This window comes from Trachemys scripta, chromosome 2 (assembly GCF_013100865.1).
Source record: "Trachemys scripta elegans isolate TJP31775 chromosome 2, CAS_Tse_1.0, whole genome shotgun sequence".
Taxonomy (NCBI): domain Eukaryota; kingdom Metazoa; phylum Chordata; order Testudines; family Emydidae; genus Trachemys; species Trachemys scripta.
In genome coordinates this window covers 32,203,008-32,228,779 of record NC_048299.1, presented here as the reverse complement: position 1 = coordinate 32,228,779, position 25,772 = coordinate 32,203,008, and the positions used below count along the sequence as shown (strand labels likewise).

At 42.1% G+C, this 25,772-nt stretch overlaps 1 protein-coding gene across 3 annotated transcripts in view; it reads left to right on the top strand.

Moving 5' to 3' along the window:
* ACBD5 (acyl-CoA binding domain containing 5) overlaps nt 1–25,772 on the top strand; it is a 47,471-nt gene that overhangs the window by 10,000 nt on the left and 11,699 nt on the right. For 2 of the 3 annotated variants that reach the window (XM_034760191.1, XM_034760193.1), the window contains 5 exons: nt 1,907–2,018; nt 2,183–2,215; nt 20,064–20,198; nt 21,090–21,299; nt 25,480–25,586. In XM_034760191.1, the coding sequence (XP_034616082.1) occupies nt 1,907–2,018; nt 2,183–2,215; nt 20,064–20,198; nt 21,090–21,299; nt 25,480–25,586 (597 nt within the window). The remainder of the gene's footprint in view (nt 1–1,906; nt 2,019–2,182; nt 2,216–20,063; nt 20,199–21,089; nt 21,300–25,479; nt 25,587–25,772) is intronic. The other variant, XM_034760192.1, reaches the window with a different exon arrangement.

Here is a 25,772-nt window from a genome sequence, read left to right as displayed (position 1 = left end):
GGACCCCAGCACCCTGTCTTGTTGAGCCAGACACGCCAGTCTGCTCCAACACAGACCCAGGGTCTGAATTACTTGCCCCAAAGCTGCAGACTTAACTGAAAGCAACTTACAGAAGTGTTCCTGTCTTTAACACTCAGATGTCCAAACCCCAAATAAATCTGTTTTACTCTGTATAAAGGTTATACAGGGTAAACTCATAAATTGTTCACCTTCTATAACACTGATAGAGAGATATGCACAGCTGTTTGCCCCCCGGTATATTAATACATACTCTGGGTTAATTAATAAGTAAAAAGTGATTTTATTAAATACAGAAAATAGGATTTAAGTGGTTCCAAGTAGTAACAGACAGATCAAAGTGAATTACCAAGCAAAATAAAACACTCAAATCTAAGCCTAATACAGTAATACAACTGAGTACAGATAAAATCTCACCCTGAAAGATGTTTCAATAAGTCTTTTTCACAGACTGGATGCCTTCCTAGTCTGGGCACAATCTTTTTCCCTGATACAGCCCTTGTTCCAGCTCAGGTGGTAGCTAGGGGATTCCTCATGATGGCCCTCCTTTGTTCTGTTCCACCCACTTTTGCATAAGGTGGGAATCCTTTGTCCCTCTGGGTTTCCCCCCTTCTCAATGGAAAAGCACCAGGTTAAAGATGGATTCCAGTTCAGGTGACATGATCACATGTCACTGTAAGACTTCATTACCCACTTGCCAGCACACATGTATACAGGAAGACTTACAGTTAAAACACACCCATCTGCAGTCAATTGTCTTGGTTAATGGGAGTCAAGATTCCAAACCACCATTAACGGCCCACACTTTGCATAATTACAATAGGCCCTGAGAGTTATATTTCATATTTCTAGTTTCAGATACAAGAGTGATACATTTATACAAATAGGATGATCACACTCAATAGATTATAAACTTTGTAATGATATCTTACAAGAGACCTTTTGCATGAAGCATATTCCAGTTCCATTAGCATATTTTCATAAAATCCTATAGAGTGCAATGTCACAATTGCTTAAAAGGGGGAATCGGCAAAAGCCACCCAAATGGATTAGAAAATTGAAAGTTAGTGATAAGATTTGGCAGGCTTATTACTTTTAGTTGCCAGTTTCAGCATCATCTCTGTTCTGTCTAATGTCTGTTTGACTGCACACCTTTCTGTGATATGAATGCCTGTTCTGGTGCTAGGGTGTGTTGGATTAGTAAACTGAAAACCTGATCCGGCTCCTACTGACTTCAAGGGAGCAGGGTTGGACCCTAATTTTCTGTCTTGATCGTGTGATTTTTGGACTGTCCTTACTTTGATTCTGTCCCTCTGATTTGGGGGGCTTTTTGCTATGGACAGTGGCTTTACTTTTTTCTTTATATATGCAGTTCGTAAATTAGAAGGACACAATGGGCACCTCATTAACATGGTGCTTGCACCCAGTCAAAAGAGGATGGGATGTGTCAAATGAAAAGAACATTCTGTTTGGAAGGAGGACCCTCAGTTTCATTTTCTCCAAAGAAAAACTGATTAAAAAGCACATTGCACATGATCACACCCACCTGTCTCAAACTTCTGCCTGATTTAGTTTGAAATTGCTGAGATAATGAATGTTGGAATTTGTAATTGATATACTGATGGAGTCCCTTAACTATAATAAACAGTGCTTTAAAAATCCTGAAGTTGTTTTGCTTTTGGTTGAGATTATGGTCTATTATTTGGAGAATGGGGTTGCTATATAATGTTAAAATGCAGAGTTGCACAGGGTGTTATAAAATTTATTTTGTTACATGTTATTGCTATATGAGTATTGCAGTGAACATCAGGAAATTTGGCACCAAGTAAAATAAAATGAATCATTAATATATTGTTTACAAGACATTTTGTATTTTGGACTTGTACAGATTCTTGAGAGTATGCCAATGACGGAGAAAGTTGAAGAATTACTACAAGTGATAGGCCCATTCTATGAAATAGTAGAGGATAAAAAGAACAGAGGATCTGGCCTAACATCAGGTTTGAATAAGTACCTCCTCCTTATTTTGTACTGCAAATAATAATAAAAAATTCAGACTTTCTTAATTAACTTACTTACTTTTCATTCTCAGTTTAATTTCTATAAATAGTTATTTAAAGCTAAATGTTGCATCTTTTTATTTCATTCCTTTACCATATGCCAGTCCGACTGGAGAAAGTTTCTAAATATTTAGAAGGTAGGAATGATAAATTCTGTATAAATCCATCTGTTTCATTGTTTTATGTGCTGTAAATCCCTGCAACACTTGAGACTTCTGGGTTTGTCACCATTGATTTTTATTTAAAAATAAAAACACTACGGGAAGGTCCAATAGCATGTTTGGAATTTAACCAAATGTTTTCGGTGCTGGAGAGGAAAACTTCACTGCAGAGCCTCTGTTTGCTGTGAGAGAATTAAAAAGAATCAAGTTTCTGCCTCTCTATTTATAAGAACAGCCTTTTAAATTCTGTGCAGGCAAGCTGGGGGCTGTAGTTGGTAGTCTATTTATTCTGTCATCCAGCTTGAGTAACTTTTTGCTCTCCTGCAAATTTTTAAATCATTATTTATACCTCAGTACAAGTATGCATGGGATTCCACAGACAAATAATAAAGGACCTGTAATTTCCTCTCCTGTACTTGCAATCTGTATTGCCCAATGCTCGAGTTCAAGGGAGAAGGGACTAGTCTAACAGTCTGTGAATATCTGACAGGTGGCAAACCTAGTAATTTCAGTTATGTAAAAAGGCACTGTGGAAACTATTATTTTGCAACATTGTTGTAGTTCATAGTTGATTCTATGAAAATGTTTTGATAATTAGACTGTTGAAACATTACAGGTAAGCTTGTCTGTCTACATCTTGGTTTAAGAGTTTAAAACCTGGCTAAAGTTTTAAGATAAAATTGGATATATGTAGCCTATGTTTGGAATTTAAAAAAAAAAAATCGATCTGTTCTACAGTTTAATTTTTATATACATTTTTAAAATAACTTGGCAATCTGGTTTTAAGTGCTTTTTGCATTTTTACAACTCAAAAATGGCTTTAATTGCCAGGGTTTAAGCCAATCAGTTATATGTTCATAGTTTTTTCATATTTTAGAGAAAAAAATAATGGCTGAATTTTTAAATGGCCACTTTAAAAGCAGGGTCACTTTTTTTCAACTAAAACTGCATATGCTTCAGGTCTGGTATTTAATGAGCTTGCCTGACAGCTGGATTGACAGGCAAGATTGTAACAGAGTATCTGCAGATTCAGGTCAGTGATCTGCATAATAAGGATTGACTCACTTGGAATCTATGGTACAGAGTGCCGAAAGCCACTTTTTAAAAAGTAGCTAAATCTAAACTAACAGAGAATCATAGAAACTAAAGACAGAAAAGACCAATTAGATCACCTGGACCAAAATACAATAGATCCTAAATTTGTTACTCCGACAAGTATATTTTGTTAACATCAGAAAACTTATCTTCATTTAAATAACATTATTGATGCAAACTAACCATATCAAGAAAATTCAAAATTGAAGTTCAAGTTTCAGCCTTATCTGGCTCTATCAATATTGTAACAGATGTGGTACATAGCATGCGCAAATCTGAAGCTCTGTAACATGGAATTACTTTAGTATAGGTTTAGATTCAGAATCTTAATAGTGAATTTCTTTTCAATTTTGTCACAAAATGATTACATTGGGGATGTGAAGAAATCCTTCCCTCACTCCCTCCCCAGTCCACTGAAGCAATTAATATTTTAGTAATAAGCTATAAATACCAATTAGTACTTACAATACTATTCTTTTAATAATCTGAGTCCAGTGTCTTAGCCTTTGGACCACTCTGCCTTCTTTGAGTCCCCCCCCCACTCCATTTTTCCTCCATATTAATTTTTGTACTGTTCCACTTTGAGGGAAAACTCAGGAAGCTTGATAACAGCAAAGGTTTATTCCCCTCACTTTTTCAACAGGCTCACATTCTTTCTGTCTTTCCATCTCCTTCCACTTCTCCCATGCATCCTGGGAATTGTAGTTCCTGGACTCAAGGTTATAGGACCCACCTAGGAACAAAACTTACAAACACTATCTGGGGTAGCTATGTGCACCTGGGTAGCTACAACACACAGTCCCCTTTAAAATAATAATTGTAAAACGTTTAACAGTCACTTCCAAACCATCACTTAAGTCCAGTAACTAAGTGTTCCAATCTTTTCGGCAGTCTCCTTTGTCTAACACTTCTAATACCCAGAGAGGCAGGAATGAGACTAGGTGAGGGAGCAATTCTTACTAGTATAGATTGTCCATTGCTATCAGTGTCATTGATGTTCTCTGGTCCAAGGTGGAAATCATGATTCTCTTCTTCAGCAGCTAGCTGATGAGCTGTGGATAATCTTGAAATATTCCATTTCTTTCCATCTATGAATACAGCAGAATCTCCTCAGATTTCTGTTATCTGCAGATGACAGGAATATCTAGAGTACCATTTTTTGACTCTGCATGGGAGCGTCACACGAACAAAATTTTCAGTTTAAAACTTGTGAGGTTTAGCACCTTTCTTATGATCTCTATAATGTCTGTATTTCTCCTATTTATTCTTAACACATTCATGAATAGTTTCACCTGAAAGTTTGGTTGAAAAAGGAGACCGAATAAGCATTTGACAGATAGTAAGTCATGTATTGGCCTTACATCCTCTAACAGTTTGAAGGATGATACTCTTCACCCTTGTAGTGGTCCTGTAAGCAGTGTTACACGTAAAGCTTTTTTTCCATGGTCTCATTTGCAAACTGGTAAATTACAGACTTTCTTTCACCAGTCTATTCATTCTCTCAACTACACCATTGACTCTTGGCTGGTATTAAAAAAAACCCTATTTAGTGCTTGAGATTATTGCTACTGAAGTAGTGTTGCATTTCAGCAGAGGTTAATTGCATTCTGTTGTCAATTATCAATTCCTTGGGAAATCCTTCTCGGCCAAAGACTGATCATATGAAGTTAACCACTATTTCAGCAGTAACCATTCCAGTGAATGTAACTTCCAGCTGCTTTGAATGATGGTCTACCATTATTATGGGAAACCTTTGCATAACAGGGTAATCTTCAGATGGTCCCATTATGTTGAGCCAGTTTCTCCCATGGACAGTTGGGCTAGTCAACTGGTGTGAGAGGGATGCTGGAGGTTTCTGTAACTTATCACTACTAACACAAGCCATACAATTCTTGATTATTTCCTCAAGCTGCTCATCCATCCCTGTCCACCAGAAGTCATGTTGCAGTTGTCTTTTGGTTGTACTCATTCCCAGGTTTCCTTCATGTGCCAGGAAAATCAATCATTCTTTCAGAAGTGTAGGCACAAAAGATGGTAAAGTCTCAATCTATTAATTTATAAGGGGCAGCTCATGTGATATGTTTCTACATGGTTGTAAGTGTTCTGATGTCATCCTCCTGTAAGGCCATCCATGGACTATGGAAGTCTTTAGATCATGAAGTGCTTTGTCTTCTCTCATGGCTGTTGCTTACTCTGAGACTGTGATCATTCCTTGAGATTTGTGCAACGACAATCCATTCATCTTTCTCTCTTGCATCCTCATAAGGTGTGGCTCAAGACCATACTCACAAGCATCTGTTGTGACAATCGTTTGCTTCTCAGAATCAAAGGGTCTTAGAGTTGGCCTGGTTGAAATTGCATGTTTGATCTTGTTAACTTCATCCCATTCAAACATAACGTCCTTTTTTTAGGAAATGATGCAAAGGAACTACTTTTTCATAGCAAATTGCTGTATAGACTTTGAATACACAATCCAAGACAGATCAAAGTTTGTCCTTATTGTTGGGCTCTGTTGTATCACGGCTTTCGTGGGGTCTGGTTTTGGTTGTATGCCATTCTGAGAGATTGTATGTCCTAGTTATGTCACTGAGTTGGTATGGAATTGGCTTTTCTTCTTGCTGATAGTAAGTCCATGTCATTGAAGTTTTTCTATAACCTTGTTTAGGATGACATCTTATTTGGATTCATCTTTACCATACATTACAATATCATCTTGAAAGTAATGCCCCTTGTCTCTTCAGAGATCCAATGCATCATTCTCTGGAATACAGATGCTGCAGAGGCTAACCCAAATGGCATCTTTTTTGAATTGGAACAGACCTTCTGGAGTGATGAAAGATGTGTACTTGTGGGATTCTTCCATTAAGGGGATCTGGTGGTAAGCTAAGACTAAATCCAGGGTCATAAAGACTCTTGTCTCCTTTAAGTTGAGCAGCATTTCACCAAGGTTGGGCAGAGGATGACAATCCACAACATTGCTGAAGTTTAGATCTATCAAATCCACAAATATGCAGATAGCACTGTTATGCTTCCTCATGAGAATGAAGAGAAACTCATTCTGATAAATCAACTAGTTCAATGATATCTGCTTTACATAGTTTTGGAATTTCCTCTTTGTTTGTCTCTGTGCAATTGGTATGTTTAGCACTTTATGCTACATAGGCATTGCATTGTTTGTTTTTTAGCGGGATCTTGTGCTTGAACTTTTTGGCAACATCTTTGGTATCGGTGCAAACTTCTGGAAAGTCAGATGATTTCTGGTTGTAACCTATCCTTAGTTTTGTAGGACAGGTTCTCTACTATTTGGATCTAATATCATCTGAAGATCCCTTTGATTCCATCCTAAAATAGAAACTCCCTTTTGGGGTACATAGATTTTTCCCTTGTGCATTATGGCCTTTGGACTCAAGGATAGTTGTAAAATAGCCATAGATGTGGATGGGAGATCCACCATACCCTCTGGGGTATGTGTCTGGAGGATGCAGTTCGAGTTGGGAGCTGGCGCAAAGCACATGGTAGAGTTGGTTGGTAATTACAGTGTAAGGCAAACCAGAATCCACCAACATCATCATTACATGGCCATCAATTCAGTGTGGAGTGGTGTAATGATCTCCTGTCATATTCAAAACACCTTTGGGATTCAGTTTACCATAATCTTCAACTGTGAGAACTCTAGATACAACATTGTCAGCAGACTTTAGAAAAATGTCCTTTCTCCCCCCCCCCCCTTGCATCCCGATTTCTTGGCAGAATACGCTTGAAAATCTGCCTCTGACCAGGGTCACCACACCTGTAGCATCGGTAGCAATGTGGTGTGTGGGAGGGCAATAGGCACTAAGAGTTACAGACTAAGAAGCTTTCCGTGCTGTCATCTTGGACTGCATTAACCTCTGCAGGCTGGAAGACATTTGGTGTCATGGAAAGTGATTTAGCACAATGTATGGTGCTCTTCGCTTGGCAGGCAGTTTCTGTGGTTTTCTCCAAACAAGGCCTTTTATCATGAGGAGTTGTTCATGAATCTTGGAACTGTTCATCTTAATGACAATTTGGTCTCTGATTATTTCATCTGTAAAACTGGCAAATGTACAGGTTGCATTCAGCTCATGTAATGCAGTTACATAGTGGTTGATGGGCTCGTGAAACATCTGTATGCAGGAGTAGAACTTGAACTGTTCAACAATTTAGTAGAAGATCAAAATGATCATCCAGGGCTCAGAGAGCAGCATCATATGGAGTCACATCTTGCAGTATGTCAGTAAGAGGAGGGAGATGCTTGAAGATTCGTTGCCCATCAGGACCAAGGCAATAAAGCAGTAAGCTTTTCTGATATGTAAGCAGAAGTTTCTATAGCAAGCGTATAGTTGCTGAAGTAAGACTTCCATTGTTTCCATGGGAGCAGAGGATCTTTTGGGATGGGCATAAAGAATGGTGGAGGCAAAACTTGCGTGATGGTAATAAGTGTGGTGGAAGCAAATTGGAGACATCAAGTGAATTGAGCAAGAAACGTGGAGAAGAACCAGCTGGTAAGAAATGCTGGTCACAGAAATGGCTGACTGGATCTGTACTTGTTTTTTGTGCAGCTGTGGGTTTTCAGAACTACAGAGGAATGCTTTAGCTGTGAAAAATGAGGACTATGAAAAAATACATACTTTAAATGTATTTTTAAATACAGTAACTCCCCCTTAACGTCCTCTCGCTTAACGTTATTTCGATCTTGCATCCCTGCTCAATTACAGAACATGCTCCATTTAAAGGTGTGCAATGCTTCGTTATAATGTTTGGCTGCCTGCTTTGTCCATAGCTGGCTGCCCCCTATCAGCTACCCTATGCCCCCCCTACAGTGCCTCCCGCCTGCTGGCAGACCCCGCAGATCAGCACCTTCCCCCTCCTCCCTCCGCCTCCTGCCCGCAGCAATCGGCTGGCTTGCAGCGTTAATGAGGGAGGGGGGAGGAGCGAGGACTCGGCGCGCAGGCTCCCCCTCCCTCTCCTGCCTTCTGAAAGCCGCAAACCAGCTGATTGCCACGGGCGGGAGGCGGGGGAGGGAAGGGGAGCCAGCGCGCCGAGTCCTCGCTTCTCCCCACTCCCTCCTGCCCCCTGAACATCGCAAGCCAGCTGACTGCCGCGGGCAGGAGGGAGGGAGGGAGGAGGAGCAAGGACGCAGTGCACCTCCCCCTCCCTCCCCTGCCTCCTACCCACGGCAATCAGCTGGCTTGCCGTGTTCAGGAGGGAGGGGAGCCTGCGTGCCATGTCCTCGCTCCTCCCTCCTGCCTCCTGAACACGGGCAAGCCAGCTGATTGCTGCGGGCAGAAGGAGGGGAGGAGAGAGAGGATGCGGTGTGCGGAGTAAAGGGGGAGGGTGGGGGGGGGAAGAAAAGGCGGGTTAAGGGTGTGGGCTTGGGGGAAGGGGTGGCGTGGGTGGGCCAAGGGTTGAGCCCCCGCCCCTGGTGCTTGCAGAGTAGGGGAAGCTGCTGCTGCACAATGTGCTTCTCCTAGCCTACAGCACCTTTTAGCCTCCTTGCCTGCCTTGTTGTCTCCAGTGCCAGTGGGCTGTGCCTGTGTGGGGTAAGGCGGGGGCATCTCCCAACTATAGTACTGTATTGTATGGCAAAAAAAAATCCCCCTGGAACCTAACCCTATTTACATTCATTCTTATGGGGAAATTGGATTCACTTAACATCATTTCACTTAGTTGCATTTTTCAAGAACATAACTACAATGTTAAGTGAGGAGTTACTGTATGTCTTTTCAGCAAGTTGCAGTTGCAGACAGCAGCAGGCTACAGGCCAGTGGAGTTTCACTGAGAGCAGCAATAGTATGTCAGAGCAGCAGGGAATCATGAGGCACTTAGATAAATCAGAGTTCTGTTTATCTGTGGGTCTTCTATGCTCATTGCCAGTTTTTTTTTAACCTGAACCCCTTTAAGGAAAACTCAGGAAGCTTGATACATAATTGGTTAAACAACTGCAAACGAAGAGTAACTATTAATGAAATGTCAGATTAGAGGGAGGTTTCAAGTGGGGTTCCACAGGGATCTGTTTTGGGCTCAGTGCTGTTTTAACATCTTTATTAATGACCTGAATGTAGGAATACAGAGCATACTGATCAAATTTGCAGATAACACAAAGCTAAGGGAGGTTTGCCAACACTTTGAAGGATAGAGCTAAAATTCACAGGGAACTTGATAAATTGGAGAACAGGGCTATAGTCAACAAAATGAAATTCAATAAAGACAGATATAAGTTCTACACTCCGGGAAGAAAAAACAAATGCACAACTACAAAATGGTTTGGCAGCAGCACTGCTGAGAAGGATCTGGGAATTGTGGTAGATCACAACCTCAACATGAATCAGCAATGCTGTTGCAAAAAAAGCAAATGCAATTTTAGGCATTAATAAGGAATGGCATGCAAGTCATGGGAGGCAATAGTACTGCTCTACTTGGCACTGGTTAGGCCTCAACTGGAGTACTGTGTCCAGTTTTGGTTACCATTGTATAGAAAGGATGTGGCGAAACTGGAAAGGAGCCAGAGGCTAGTGACAAAAATGATCAAAGGGATGGAATGCCAGCCATATGAGTAAAGGCTGAAGGAACTGGGTATGTTTTGTTTGAAAAAGAGGAGATTGAGGGGGGACACGATAGCATTCTTCAAATACTTGAAATGCTGCCATAAAAAAAGATGGGTGGGGGGGGGAGTTGTTCTCTCTTGCCACAGAGGGCAGGACAAGAGGCAATGGGTTCAAACTACAGCATCACAGTTTTAGATTAAATCTCAGGAAAAACTTCCTAACTGTAAGAACAGAAGGACAGTCGAACAGACTGCCTAAGAAGGTTGTGGAACCTCCTTTGCTGGAGGTTTTCAAAAGGAAGCTGGATAGCCATCGGTCTTCAATGGTTTAGACTCAACAAATCCAGCATCTTGGTCTTCTAGTCTAACTCCTTGCCCTTGTGGTCTCTTCTAACCCTATGGTTCTATGATAACAGCAAAGGTAAAGTTTATTCCCCTCACTCTTTCACAGGGCTCACACTGTTCCTTTCTTCTCCTCTTTCTCCTTTTGTTCCTCTCTGTCCCCAGTGCTTCCTGGGAATTGTAGTTCCTGGACTCAAAGCTACAGGAACTACCTAGAAATAAACGTAGAAATACAAACTGGGGTAGCTATCTTCACCTAGCTAGATACAACATTTAATCTCAGTACTAAGGCAGTTATCTTTGCCTAAAAACTGGACATGTCTCCCTCAAAGGCACATCAATGTAACTCTTGAATTAGTGAAAGATTGCAGCAGAATCATGGTCCACCTTGGCTTGCCAAGGTGTTTCCATAGCTCATTGATGGCCTCGATTTACTGCAGAATTTAAGCTTTTGACTTTTTTTCCCATTGAAGTTTCTGCTCCTTGTGCTTGCAAAGGAAACCTTCCAAATGTGAACTGCTGCAGTACTGTCTTCCTGAGTGTACAGAGGATTCTGAACTGTGTGAACTCCCTCATCTCATCTAACTGAAGAGTTAACTCTGAAGTCTGAAACTGGCTATTTCTGTTTAAATGACCAGTAGTAATAGTTCATTTATCTAATATGTTTAGACAGTACAAAAGACAGCCTATTAGGTTTGTGGAATACAATCCACAGCCTTGGGCTAGTACCCTTTACCTGTGAGGAAGTGGAATACCAGCCAGCGTGGGTGGTGGGAGGAAAGTAGACAACCAGACTCTCTACCTGAAAGGCAGATAGTCTGATCAGATCAAGGAGTCTTAGCAACATTTATCCTGGGAAGTTCGTTTATGTTGAAGGCTCATTCTGCCGCTAACTCAGCAGGGCTCTGAGTATTCCTTCCTCTGCAAGTATTAAGTCACTTCTTGACTATCAACAGTTCACCAAAATATTTTCACTTATATAAAAATGCTAAACTTCAAAGAAGTATGTGAACCCTTTGCTTGCAGCTGTTAGGGTTTTAAAAGGGAGTGAGCAACTTTGTTTGCAGCTGCTGTAGCAGCAGAAGGCAGAACATTGGTGAAGGACATTTTTGTTTTTAGCTGCAATATTACTACTTCTGATAAATGACTTTTTCCATTTTCTGACTTCCTAACAAATGCTCAAAAAATGTGACAGTCAGCCCTATGCTGGATAGATCAAGAAGTTTCTATAAAATCATGCATGGTGTGGAGAAAGTGAATAAGGAAGTACCCCTTCACATAAAAACAAGAACAAGGGGTCACCCAATGAAATTAATAGGCAGCAGGTTTATAACAAAAAGAAGCATTTCTTTATACAGTCCACTGTCAACTTATGGAACTCGTTGCCAGAGGATGTTATGAAGGCCAAAAGTATAATTGAGTGCAAAGAAAAATTAGGTAAGTTCATGGAGGGCTAGGTCCTTCAATGGCTATTGGCCAAGATGGTCAGGAATGCAACCCCATGCTCTGGATGTCCCTAAGCTTCTTACTGCTAGATGCTGGGACTGGAAGATGGGATGGATCATGCGATAATTGGCCTGTTCAGTTAGTTCCCTCTGAGGCATCTGGCATTAGCCACTGTCGGAAGACAGGATGCTGGACTAGAAGAACCATTAATCGTGACCCAATATGGACATTCTTATGTTCTAGTGTTAAAATAACATTGATCAATGGTTCAGAGATTTTTAGAAGGACAAAAGAGTTCAAGTTTTTTGAAGATTCGCTTCCAGCTGAGCCTGAAGGAACTGACGTCAAAGATTAGCTAGAATTGATTCAATTACTGTTATCTGATCCAGGTTTCATGAAAGAATTTTTTTTTTTTTATTTTCTGTAAATGCTGGGCAAGTGACATGTTCTGAGTTACAAAGCTGGCTCACTTCTATAACCTTCTTTGAGACTACTTATTTGTGAACAAGACTTCTTATTGTGAATCTGAATAAATCCAAACAGCAGTCACCTAATCAGCTCAATTTCATAATGTTCATAGCCACCTCCAAGTTTTAGCCAGACCCGCAAGAAATTAGCTTCAGTGAAGCAGTCTCCTAATTGATAGAATTTTCCCTGTACCCTGCAACACATTGTCTGTTTAAAATGCTATTTTTGTACACTTACAGTGCTTTATAAATTAAAAATAACTGTGTGCCTTTACATTAATTAAAACCCCATATAAACCTATATGAAAATTAGGTGTGGACTTCAGTGCAGGTAGAGATTGTGCACCACATGGTTGTATAACATTATGAAGTGCACTCACCTTTACACTTCCCTTAGGAGCAGAACATGGTACCACTGTAGTACTGTTAAGCCCTGTCATCCTAGAGAGCACTTGTCTTCAAGAATTTGTCCAGATACCAACCATTGACAGCTGCACCAGTACAAGCTCCTACTGTAGGTAAGGGAAGCCATGATTTGCACTGTTGCAATATACCCAAGTTTCTGGGAACACTAGTGTAAATCACAGCTACCCTTGCCTGTACTAGAAATTTGCATCGATGCAACTACAGTGGTGGCTGTAAAGCTATTTTCTCAGCTATCTTCCTACATTTCATTCAGTATTTAGGCTTTAACGATCCTAGGTGCTATAGTAATAATAGTATTCACTGAAGTCCTGGGTATGCTTGGAGAGCATATCTCTGTCTGGAAGACAGTTGTTGGTGCAGAAATGTGTATGTAGGCAAGCCTGGGAAGACACATCCCACTTGAAAAAAGTGATTCTGTTTTCATAACATGTATTTGCTTTTTTCTAATGAAACTTGCTTTCAGAAGGTAGTAATGATTAAATTTTGCTTTTAAGTAGTTGTATTTTTCAGAAAGCCTTTCATGTCAGTTGCACCAGTCTTTATTTGTAGTAGTGCTTTCAGTGTTGCACTCTTCCCTGCTTTCTTCATTGTGAAACATCCTCCACATCTTCTTTGCAGAAATTAATCAAACATAAAACAGTGTTTGCCATCAAACATGCTTGTTTATAATTGTTTTCTTAGGATTTTTATGACAACCCTATGGCTATACCATGTAACCCAAGAAAGAAGTATTTATATAGTTCTAAAGCTTTGCCAGAAGATGAGAGAAATTGCAACCTGTGTTACCATGGAGTTTATAGATGCTGTAACAGAGTGGGTTGGATGGGAAGCTGCACCACAGCGGAGTAACACCTTCAGAGTGGGAATAAAAATTTAGGATTGGTGTGTGAGGGATGTCTTTTAAACCTGTTTCCTCTTATGATTTAGAGTTGTATTCAGTATGTTTTGTCACTGGGGTAGTGGTAGGAAGGCAGTTAGCATTTAATATGTGAATTAAAACCTTCCCCTATTATGCTGTTACTCTCTGCAGGAGGAGCTTATTACAAAACAAAGGATTAAAGGCATGATTAGTGGACATCAGAATGGTATATCCCAGTTTAGGGCACCAATTGTGCAAATCTAAGTTTGGCTTGTCTGCACTAGGAGTTTGCACTGATGTAGCTTCAAGGGTGACCAACCAGCAATAGCTCCAGTGAGTAAGGCCTGAGAAACTGAGCCTCCCACCCTCTCTCACACACTCCAATTCTCTTGTGCAGTATTAGAGAATATTTCACTGCTCACACTGTGGTGCTATAACAATATGTTAAAATATAAAAATAAACGGCTTTGGAGAAAGTGCAAAGAGGAAAATTTCATTCCTCCTCCTTTCTCTTGCCTTGTTTAAAAGAAAAACCTAATCTTTTCCTCTGTCTTGCCTCAGTTGCCTGGCTGTTTTCTGCTTCAGGGTGTGCTGAGTCAACAATTAGTGTCACTGTTAATAATCTGTCACTGGCCCAAGATTCTCTGTCTAGAATCAGCTGTTCAATCCACTACAAGAGAGGCTGATAGTCAAAAGCCCCTTCATCTAACATGAATAAAGGAGGTTTAGTGAACCTGTGCATATGCTGTATAATGTAAATGCAGAGCATTATAGTTTACAGATCAGGTTTGTACTTAATTAGCTCTGGTAGCATGATGTGAAAGCATATGTTTCTCTAAAGGCTGTGCTTATGAAGGACAGCAACAAAGACAAAATAGTAAAATGGTCTCTGTATAATAGGCAATGGAAAAGAAGAGTTCTGTCTTTGATTGGTGTTTAGAAATGTATCCAGACAGCATGAGGTAAAGTGCTTCATGCACATAAGCCTTACTGTAGAAGCAAAAACATGATTCTAAGCGGGGCCTCAAATATGTATGGAAAAGAAATCATCTGTGTAATCCATGAGGCTGTGATTAATCTGGGCATTGTAAAAAGTCCTTTAGCTAGTAAGCCTGGGATAGCCATGTACAAACGTGTAATTTGACTTTTGTTTCTCCCTTTGTTCACCTAGTGCAGGGGGAACAACTTTTGATATAGGCTACTCAGTCATTACAGATTGAAGTGCCTGGGGTGTAGGTGACCCAGGGATCCAGTATTCTGTTGCTTTAAAACAGACTTTACACTCTCTCTTCCTCCTCCTTATTCCTTAGTTTTTCTGGTGCAAAACATGGAGTGCAATTGTGCCCCTCCCCCTGCCCATCTGGGTGCAGTGGACCCTCTAGACACAGATCACATCTTTCCCACCCAGAAGGGATTTTAGGTACCTACTTGGTGCTAGTCTGCCCTCCATGGGATTGGGGGAGGGGGACATTTCTGAAAGTCCAAGGCTTTTTCTATGAGAGGGAATGGCGCAAGTAAGGGAGGAGTGGGTGTCTCTATTCTCTGCACTTGGTGAGACTAAAAGCAGAAAGGTGATAGACTCAGATATCTCCTCTGAATAGCTTTGTTGCATATTAGTACAGGTATCTGTATAACAAACAGCCATTCCTACAGCATTCATACCAACAAAAAGCTGTTTGTGAATGCTCAAAAACAGAGACTAAAAAGACATGAATGTGATTGACCAAATAGCTGTTTGGAATTCAAATAAGTCCCTTTTTTGTGTATAGTATAAGAACTGCTCTGGGTGTGCCTCAGGTGCAGGAGGAGTGTGGACAGGATCAGTCTCCAAAGATTTCAAGGGTATAAACACCAAGGAGGGAGAGTGATTATTTACTATATTATAAGGCAGTGGTTTTCCAACTTTTTTTTATTCTGGCGACCAAGTTGAAGAAAATTGTTGATGGCTGTAACCCAGTGGAGCTGGGGATGAGGAGTTTGGGATGTGGAAGGGGCTCAGGGCTGGGGTAGAGGGTTGGAGAGCAGAAAGGGGTCAGGGCTCTTGTCTGGGAGTGCAGGCTCTGAGGTGGGGCTGGGGATGAGGGGTTTGGAGTGCAGGAAAAGGCTCCGGGTTTGGGGGGGATTAGGGTATGGGGTTGGGGCATGGTTACGTCGGGCAGCTCCCAGTCAGTGGGGGTGCAGAGGCAGGCTTCCTGTCTGTCCTGGCACTACGGACCACGCTACACCTTGGAAATGGCCAGCAGCAGGTCTGGCTCCTAAGCGGAGGTGCGTGTGCGACTCTCGCCTGTAGGCACTGTCCCCTCCCTCCCCCAGCTCCCATTGGTCAGGAACTGGCCAATGGGAGTGCGGAGCAAGTGCTCAGGGTGGGGGCAGCACGTGGAGCCCCTTGACCCCACCCCATACCCCCGCCACCTAGGAGTCAAACGTGCTGCTGGCCGCTTCCAGGGCACAGTGCAGTGTCAGAACAGGTAGGGACTAGCCTGCCTTAGCTGGCCAGCACCGCTGATGAGACTTTTAACAGTCTGGGTGGCGGTGCTGACCAGAGCCGCTGTGACCCAGTGCCTTACATTCCATGACCCAGTACTGGGTTGTGAGCCGCAGTTTGAAAACCACTTCATAACTTATAACTAAGATTAGGAAGAATAAATTAGAAAAGGGAAAAATTAGGGTGAATATTGGGGAAATTTTACTGTCAAGAAGATTCAGCAGCCTTTGGGATAAAATTTTCATGGGAAGTGTTGAAGGCACTTCTGGTTAATGTGAAGCCACATCTAAAACCATAAAACACTGGTAAATGTAAAGTTAGAGCTCAAAATGTTTTGTTCCGTCTCTGTTTGATAAAATCCTCTCTTGTCTCTCATTTATTTGTGGTGACAATTGCAATAAGTAGAGCAGATGATTGCACAGCCAGCTGCTACACTGTGCACGTGTTGGGCAGAGAGCACAACCATGAAAACTTCCTTTGTAAGTTGCACGTTGTATTAGTACAGCTTGAAGAGATTGAGTTGCACTCTGACAATATGCTTAGGTACCACTCTGACACCATCATCTATGATGTCAAATTTTCAGTTGTTCTTGTCCCATGGACTGCACAAATAATACTACCTTTACCTTTTTATATGCTTTTCATCCAAAGATCAACCGGCCTTACAAAGATTAGTTAAGCCTCACAACAGCTCATGAGAAGTGATAGACACTATAATCACACCACCCTTCATTGAAAGACATTAGAAGGATGCAGTTCAGGAAAGGAAGCAAACAATTCTGTAGGCAATGCAGAGAGAATTTAAGTTGGCAAAATGTCCTGGTTCACTTCCAGGCTACACAATTACACTACCATTAAGCATTCATTTTCAGAATCAAAGTGCTATGTAATCTGTAATGATTGCAAAAGGGCAGAAAAAAATACCACATACTCAATTACCAAGATTACATCCTGCAGCATTTGGATGTTTCTTTGAGGTCTGCCATCTAAGAATTGAGCTGGCCTGAACCTGCTTAGCTTAGGAGAGCTGAAGGGTCAGTTCATAAGATGGTATGACTGCAGGCCACATAACTTAGCATATCAAAGATTATTTAACATCCTGGTGCTATAGTATGAGGAAACAGAAGATATTTTATGGCCTGTCCCAAGGGAATATAAAAAACAGTCGTCTAAGGTGTGGGGCCTACACAGCCAGTTATTAATGAAGATAATGATAATGAGATGACAATAATGAGCATGTGCAGTATTACACAAACTGCCATTGATGGGTTTCCAACAACCTTTATGACTGTCATAGTTTCATGAGAGAAAAATTTACCAATCTAGAAGACAAAATATTTTATTTAAGCTTTTTGAAATGATGCATGGAAAAATCCAGAGGATGGGATGTGAATAGAGGTATACCAGGTCCTCTTGATAAAAGGGCACTGCCCATGCTAAGCCAGAATCTTGGCTTGTGTCACCATCCCAAAACAGCAGCATAAGGGGGTTCCCGTTAGCAATGTGCCTACTGTATTACTCTTCCAAAATTGCTTTAGTGTTTTTTATAGCTGACAGAAGAATGTATAGGGCTCAGGAAGTTTGGCAAGACATAGTGCCTTTTTCTTGTACTCGTATACCTTTCCCCCTTTCTTCCCTTCATTACAGTCCTGCTCCCCATTAAATACTTCCTCCCAATTGTTCTATGCCATTGCCCCTCTTGTAGTTCTTTATGGTGCTCCTGCACTGCTGGTTCACATCCTACTTGACTGATTCTCCTCACCCAACTATAGGTACTATAAGCAGAGTGAGAAGAGGAAAATAAATCAGGAGGATTTATTGTGTCACCCAAGCCAGGGGCATTGGAGCAGCATGAAGGGCTACTAATAGTCTGACTGGGGTAATGAGAATGGAAAAGTGTGAGGGGGGAAATTCAAACTTAGCACAAAGTGACCTACAGGTTTAAAAAACTTTCTGCCACTTCCCCCTCTACTATAAAAGCACATTCCTCAAGAGGTAGCCAGGACCCTCTTATGGCATGTGAGCTCCGGATGCTGTCCAGTGGCTCTGGCTAGTGGTACTGAATAGCCTTATATTCTTCAGTCTATCATGTACAAAGTTAGTATTGTTACATTGGTGCTGGTACAGGATAAGGTGGAGGATGCCAGCAGCCATACTACTTTGGGTTCTGATCTTGTGAGAACTATTAAGTTAAATAGTGTTGGACCTGATCAGGACTTGGGTGGGATACCTCTGATGAAAAGCATGCAAAGCAGGGGTACTACAGACGTATTGGTGATGACCAGCTATCATGTGTGGTGCTCTTCCGCTGCTTCAGCATTGAACTGATGCCTCAGCATGATCTTAGGGAGCACTATGCTGCTGGACGTGACCTTTTGGGTGAGAAGTAAACAAAGGTCTTGATCATTCAGATATTCCATAGCATTTTTCATAAGAGTATAGGTATTACCTGAGTGTCCTTCCCTAATTCCAGCTTTGATAACATACTGCCCAAATTAACCCCCATCCCAAGTGGTTAAGATCTCCTTAGTATTTGTTCTGGCTGGGGTTAGAGTTCACTGAAGAGAGAGTATGCTTAATTATGGCAAGCCACAGTACAAAAAGAAAAGAGTAAATACCATAGAATGCATTTATGGTGAGATTGTGGCTTTACAGCAATCCTGGTATAGGTCAAAGGTTCCAGATTTTAGTTCTCCCTCTTCTGATCTCAGCAAAAACATGATGCATGGAGCCACCTCCTACCCTTGTATTCCCTGTTTAGATCCTACGTGATTGGGCAGGGTACTTGGTTGCACCTTTTTACTTTACGAAGAAAGGTGGTAGCAGGAAAGCTTCCCTGCCTTTTGCTCCTGTTCACATTGCAGGGGACCTGAGAAATGTCATCATTAGCCTTCCTATCTCCCCTGCCCCAATATAAAATATCCTCAGTTGTACTTCACTGTAAATGGGGCACAATTCCTCAGTAATATATTGGGAAAATGCTGGGACTTTCCATTTTGCAAAACAGGTTTCCTTACAAGCAAGTTTTGTTATAGGAATATGGGGAGCAAGAGATCATATATTCACTCATACTCTTGACAGTGATCAAATTAGGCGATAGTTTTGTGAAACTAGAGGAGTGCGGCTAGCCTGCCTGCCTGCCTCCCTCCCCACCTGAAGGTTAGTTTATGTAGAAAATTCTGAACGCTAAATTACATTGCAGCAAAGAAAATATTAGTGCAGGTGTAATATGTCTAATGTAATTGTATATTATGCAACTCAAATTAAAGAATTAATCCTTCATGATTCTGACAAAGTGAATGTAAAAACTATGCTAATACAGTGATAAGGCTCACAATTAAAACAGACAAGAATTCAGCCTTGATGTTAAGTTCAAAAGCTTAAGGGTTCCACTGTAACTCTGTCCCCTTATTATTTTGTACTTTTATTGCCTGACATCAATGTATGTCTTAATATATGTCCAGTGTGTTAGAATTGAGAGAATATTCTCAATTGACTTTCCTGTTGTTTTTAAAAGAGAATACCCAGTTGATTTCACTGATGTCTAAGTTTATTGTATAGTAGAGCTGAAGTAGTAAAGATAAGCCATTTGTGTTAGAATGCCAAAATAAATGTGAAAAATTGTATTCTCTTCACATTTATACTACTCATAGGAGTGAATAGTGTTTTACTAAACTTTTTTCCAAAATTCACTTTTGGGCTGAGAGAAAACTTGAGACATTTAAACCCAACAGGAACTTTTAGAGAAATATAGAAGCATAGGCTTAGAACAGAATGGTCATCTCCGTCTTCCCTGTATCTTTACTGCTGCAGTGCTATACACGGGGTAATATTTTCCACCTCTTTGATGTTAGCAGCATAGCAAGAATAGTGTTTTTTGCCGGGTAGTTCCTAGTCTATTTTTGATCTGATTCAGAGGAAGCAATTCATCTGCAGTTACACACGGACGTTGTATGGTGAGTGACAGTAAGGAGGATGATAATTTAAAAAATGAAATAAGATAGGATGGAATTAATTTGAGCATATTGGAGAAATGTTCTGGTCTGAAAATTCTATAAATAGTTATTAAAGAACACTATTCTAAACTGTGGCTTTAAAAGAAATACTAAAATTCTTGTCTTTTTTAAATTTGTCTTTAGACCTTGGTAATGTTATGACTTCCACACCAAATTCAAAGGCTGTGAATGGTAAAGCTGAGAGCAGTGACAGTGGAGCAGAATCGGAAGAGGGTCATGAAGAAGAGGAGGAAAAAGAAATACAACAAAGTGAAAAAGGTGTAGTTTCTAGTCCTGAACTATTATACCTTTTCAAAAAAAAAAAAAGGGCTGTATTACTCCCCTAAATGGCTATGAATCTTGAATGTCATGTGTGAGATACATCAGTAGGTTTATTTTGTTTTATACAAAGTGCATGGAAGAATACATATGAAGAATGGCATCACCTTTCAACCTGAACTACAAGGTGAAGGACTAAGGACAACAACCCTAAAACCTGTTTCATACAGGCAGAGCCCTACATATATAGAGAGCCTCATTAATTTCATTAGGGGTGTCTCTGCATATAGCTTACAAGATGAGGGCCTAAGGTGTGCTGTGTATGGTTATTCTGTTTTATGTTTAGGACCTGTTTATCTTTTGGGTGGCTATGAGTGCATGTAGGCACATGGGATACAACCATAGAATTTAAAAATCCTATTTCTTCCTCTTCTTCAACGAAAGATAAAAGGAAAGTTTTTAGTGAGGACATTTTGTGTGTGTGTGTGTGTTTGTGGGGATTTTAGGAAAATACAGGTCTCATATGAAAACCAAGAGAAACTATGCATTTAGAACTTAGCTGTTAATATTTTTTTCTATGAGAAAACTAATAATCCTCTTAGTTTTACTAACTGATGAGGGCTACAGTGGATTTTCTACTTTTATATTTAAAAATACCTGTTTTGCTTGCTATGTAGAATGAAAGTTTAGGATTTTTTTGCATTTAAGCTTATATTTTTAAAGGCACAGAACTAACCCTGTGAACCTAACGCCAAGTAAAAATGTAATCTATCTGATTCAGACCATACAAGATATACATAGCAGATCAGAAAGCCAACTATCTGGAGAAATGTGTTTTGTACCATAAGTCACATGGCTTTTTATTTGCAAGGTTTCCTTGTTCTTTCACAGACTATAAGAATGTAAAGCAGGACTCAGCAGCAACTAAGGATTTGGAAAGTATTGTCACTAATGGCTGTTATAAGGACAACTTTATTCCAGAAATGCAGAATGGCATCCAGACTAAATCTGTCCTGAATGGCTTAAATGTGAAGGAAGAAATAAAGAAAGTGGAGCAAAGCCTAGAACTAACGGGAAAAACTAATAACAGTGGTCACCAAGGTATTGTCCTCACATGAGTACATTGTCATTTGCATATTCTCCGAACAAAGCTTACTTCAGGGATTTGGAGAGCTGCAGCTGGTGCTCTTTAACCACGGAACCTTTAAGAAAGAAAATTAAATGTGATAAAATTAGAGTACAGGTTTATATACACTTTTCCAGGGTGCAGGGGCTTGCCCCCATCTGCCTGCCCACATAGCGCTCCTGCTGGGGAGTGGGGTTAAGGTGTGGGAGCTTGCCCCCTCCACCTGCATGCCCGGCGCTCCGGTTGGGGAGTGGGGTCAGGGCGCGGGAGCTTGACCCCCTTTGCCCGCCGCGTGCTCGGGAAGCCCCCATGCCACGACCGTGCTCCGTGGCAGGAGTACCGGGCATGCAGAGTGGGGCAAGCCCCCCGTGCCCCAATCCCATTTCCCTTGCAAGAGGGTGGGAGGGACTGCCGGCGGAAGGCGTGGGGAGGGGCCCCCACTTGGTCTGGCCCAGGGCCCCATGAAAGCTTAATGTGCTTCTCAACAAATATCTGCATCACATCTTGGAGAATCACACTTACAGTTTCTTTAAGTAGATGCACATTTTTCATGTTTCTTTGAGTAGATGCAACCGCATATCCCACTTAGGTGACTCACAAGCAGAACGTACACTCCCTCTCCTCCCTCCCCCCGCCCCCGAGGCAGGGCAGAGAGTCTGCCTGAACAAGGATTGTAGGACCACCCTGCCAAAGGTTGCATCCACCCTAGAAGAATCAGTAATCGTATAACGTAAATGGATGGATGACCAGGTAGCAGCCCTACAAATGTCCAATATGGAAAAGTCACTGAGGAATGCTATTGGCATTGCTTGTGCTCTCACTGAATGAGCTTGTGCCTGCTGAGGGGGAGAAGTTGAAGCTATTTCATATGCACTCTTGATACAGAATGTTATCCATCTAGAGTTTGTCTGTGAAGAGACAACTTGACACCTCATATGATCTGCATATGCCACAAACAGGCGAGACAAAGCATAAAATAGTTTAGTTCTGTCCAGATAAAAAGCTAGACATCACCTGATGTCTAATGTATGGAGATGCTGCTCCTCCAGAGGTGAATGCGGCGTAGGAAAGAACGAAGGTAATTATACCACCTGGTTCAAATGAAATTGAGAAACCACGTTAGACGAAAAATTTGGATGTGTCATAAAGTCACCTTAACTTTGGAGAATTGTGTGTAAGAAGGCCCTGCCATCAAAACCTGCAACTTTCACGCTTCCCTTGTGAATGTTATTTCTACCAGGAACACAGCTTTTTGACACAATCGTGGAAAGGGACAAGATGCTAGGGGCTCAAATGGAGGTCCCATCAATGCCACTAGGACCATGTTATGGTCCCACAGAGGAACTGGCTCTTGGACCGGAGAATATAGGCAAAGAAGCCCCATTAAAAATGTTACTACCATGGGATTGGAGCAGACTGATCTCCTCTGAATAGGGGGATAAAATGCCGATATTACTGCCAGATGCACTTTCAATGAACGAAGCACAAGTCCTGACAATTGAGGGTGCAGCAGGTACTCCAAGATGTTCTGGATGGAAGCCAGTTTCGGTTGAATTCTGCATGTCACTGACCACATGGAAAACTGTTTCCATTTTGCCGAATAGACCATCCTGGTAGAGGGCTTCCTACTGTTGCGTAGAACCTGCTGAACTGTTGCTAAACACTGCACGTCATCCTCATTCAGCCATGCAGCAGCCAGGCTGTGAGATGCAGGGAGCTGAGCATGGGGTGCAACGTGGGCTGTGATTCTTAGTGAGTAGGTTGGGATAGAGAGGAAGGGATGGGAGGCTGAACTGATGGCACAAGAAAGTTGGAGAACCAGCACTACCTTGGACATGCCAGGGCAACGAGGATGAGTTTAGTCTAGTCCACTTTCAGCTTTAGGATGACCTGTGGGATGATTGGGATCAAGGGAAAGGCATAGAAGGGAGCCGCTTGCCAGCTGAGAGATGGAAGGCATAGGACAGGGAGTTTGGACTGAGGCCTCCTCAAGAGCAGAACAGGTGACATTTCCTGTTGTCCCTTTTTAGCATACAGGTCCATCGTCGGAATGCCCCGGTTACGAAGATAGCATGGAGGATGCTTGTCTTCAGAGACCACATGTGATTTGGGGAAAAATTCCTGCTGAGATGGTCTGTGAGATGATTCTGAACCCCAGGCAAGTGGTTGGCTATCGGCATGATACTCTCCTTGATGCAAAACTGCTACATCTTGACTGTGTAAACTGTGCCAGAGCCGATCCTGCTCCAGGACTGAGTATGGGTGGGATGACTCTTGAGGCTCCTTGAGGGGAAGGTTCACCAGTGCCTGAATCTGTGGCGGATCACCAGTCACAACTACAGACCTGGCCAGTGATCTTGGCTTTGAGCAGGATAAGGAGTAGGACCTCTGTGACTGAGGAGTGGCCCATGGATTCCATGAAGGCGACTGTTATGGATAAGGCATTGGTGACCTGTAGGTGCCAGGCCAGAGCCTGTGTCCCAACCACGAGAGGAGAACCTGTACTGGTACCCATATTGCTCCATGAACGGCCCTCGCTCAGGCGATGGAGAGTGGGAAGAGTAAGAGCCTGACTCAGATGCCAAGGAGTCCCAGCCTTTGGCGGATTGTGGTGGGGCCAGCCCTAAGGGTGCGAGTAGCCAGTCTGACTTTTCTGTAGCCCAGAACAATGAGGGGGCTGGTGCTGATGGTGGAAACAGTAATGCTGGCACTGAGTATGCCTTCGTTGTTTCCAGTGCTGGGAGCGATGTTGATCAAACTTGGGTACCGAAGTCAGCATCGGTACCCAAGTAACTGATGGTGCCAAAGTGGAGGGTGGTGACTGCTGCCACAGCAACATTGGCAGTGCCAGCCATGGAGGTACTGAAGAAGTCCCTTGTGCCAACTCCGGTACTGGCCTCATTTCCACTGACTGTGTTAGGGAAACATCGGGGTTAATCGCCAACAGACCCATAGGTTCAGCAACCTGCCCTGCCAACAGGGCTATAAAGGACATAGTCCTGAAAAAGTTCTGGACCAAGAGAGAAGTTGGGACAGAAAGGCAGAGGACACCCACTTCTGCCTGATACGCCACCGCCGGGGAATCAGCTGGTGCTGGCATCACCCTTGTCAGTACTGGGGCCAGAACTGGAATCGAGGTACAGGATCTCTGACCTCCCTGCATGGTGCTGGGGAGTGGTTGATGCTCCATCCCATGCATCACCATTCAACTGTGCTGATCCATGCTCCTTCTGGAGGAGGGAGACTAGTCCCCATGGGACCTGGAGTGGACTCGGATGGTCTTATGCGACTTTGGCAAACTCAATGGGGAATGACTCCTCTGTCTCTTCAGAGAGGCGCCAGCTCTAGGACGCAAAGTGGCAGCATTCTCCAAACTAGAGGGTAACCTGTGATCTGACGAGGGGCTCAGTGCCAAAGCAGACTTCATGGCCTGTTCAAGCAGGTGCTGCATCAGATGAAGATTCCTCGCCACTTCAGTCTGCTTCGTGAACAATCTGCAAATTTAACTCCACTTCTTGATGTGGGTTTCACCTAGACAAGGCAAGCACCGCTTGCTCATTATTGGGGATTGCCCCCACACGTGACGGACCATGTTTAAACCCTGGTGAGGGTATCATGAGGGAACACTGGAACTACAAGTAACACTAAGTCTTACTAATCCTATACTAGGATTACTAATGAACTATATACTACTAGGAAAAGAAGTCACTGAATAGAGTATTGTGAGGTTGCAAACCTCAGAGCCTTGACTCCAGCCACGGACAATAAGAAAGAACTGAGCGGGGGTCAGGGCAGAGCCACCTCATCTAGTCAGGAGAGGGGCTATGGCCACGAGAAGCTAGCACCACCCCTCTATGGGTACTGCTGTGTAAAATTCTCCAGCCCCAATGTACACAACCTAAGTGGAATACACAGCTGCATCTACTCAAAGAAGCAGCATCCAGTTATTGAATTTATTGTTTTCTCCTCAATAAAAGTAGTTTTATAACCTGTAACTATGTAACTCCTATTCTTAATCTTTACTCTATGGTGCAAGATTACCACATTCAAAATGGTGTCAAGTGTAGCTCACTTGAATGTTGAGTTATTTCCTTATTCTTTGTCAGAATTGGCCTTACTGTATTTATTGTTTGGGCGTGTATCAATTATGTATAGGTGCAAATGAAGACAGTGTTGAAGAGGTCTCAGGAATTCAGCACTTGACAAGTGATTCAGACAGTGAAGTTTTTTGTGATTCTATGGAACAATTTGGACAAGAAGAGGTAAAGGCAAAAAAAAAAACCCTGAAGTTTCATCCTAATGGGTAAATTTTTAAAGTGGAATGTAATGAGTTTCACAACTCCTGTTTACATAAACAGGAACAACAGAAGATGTGCATGGATGAATGGAACCCTGAGTTCAGTTCTGAACATGGACCAGTTTTTAAAAAAATTCCAGCCAATTTTTTG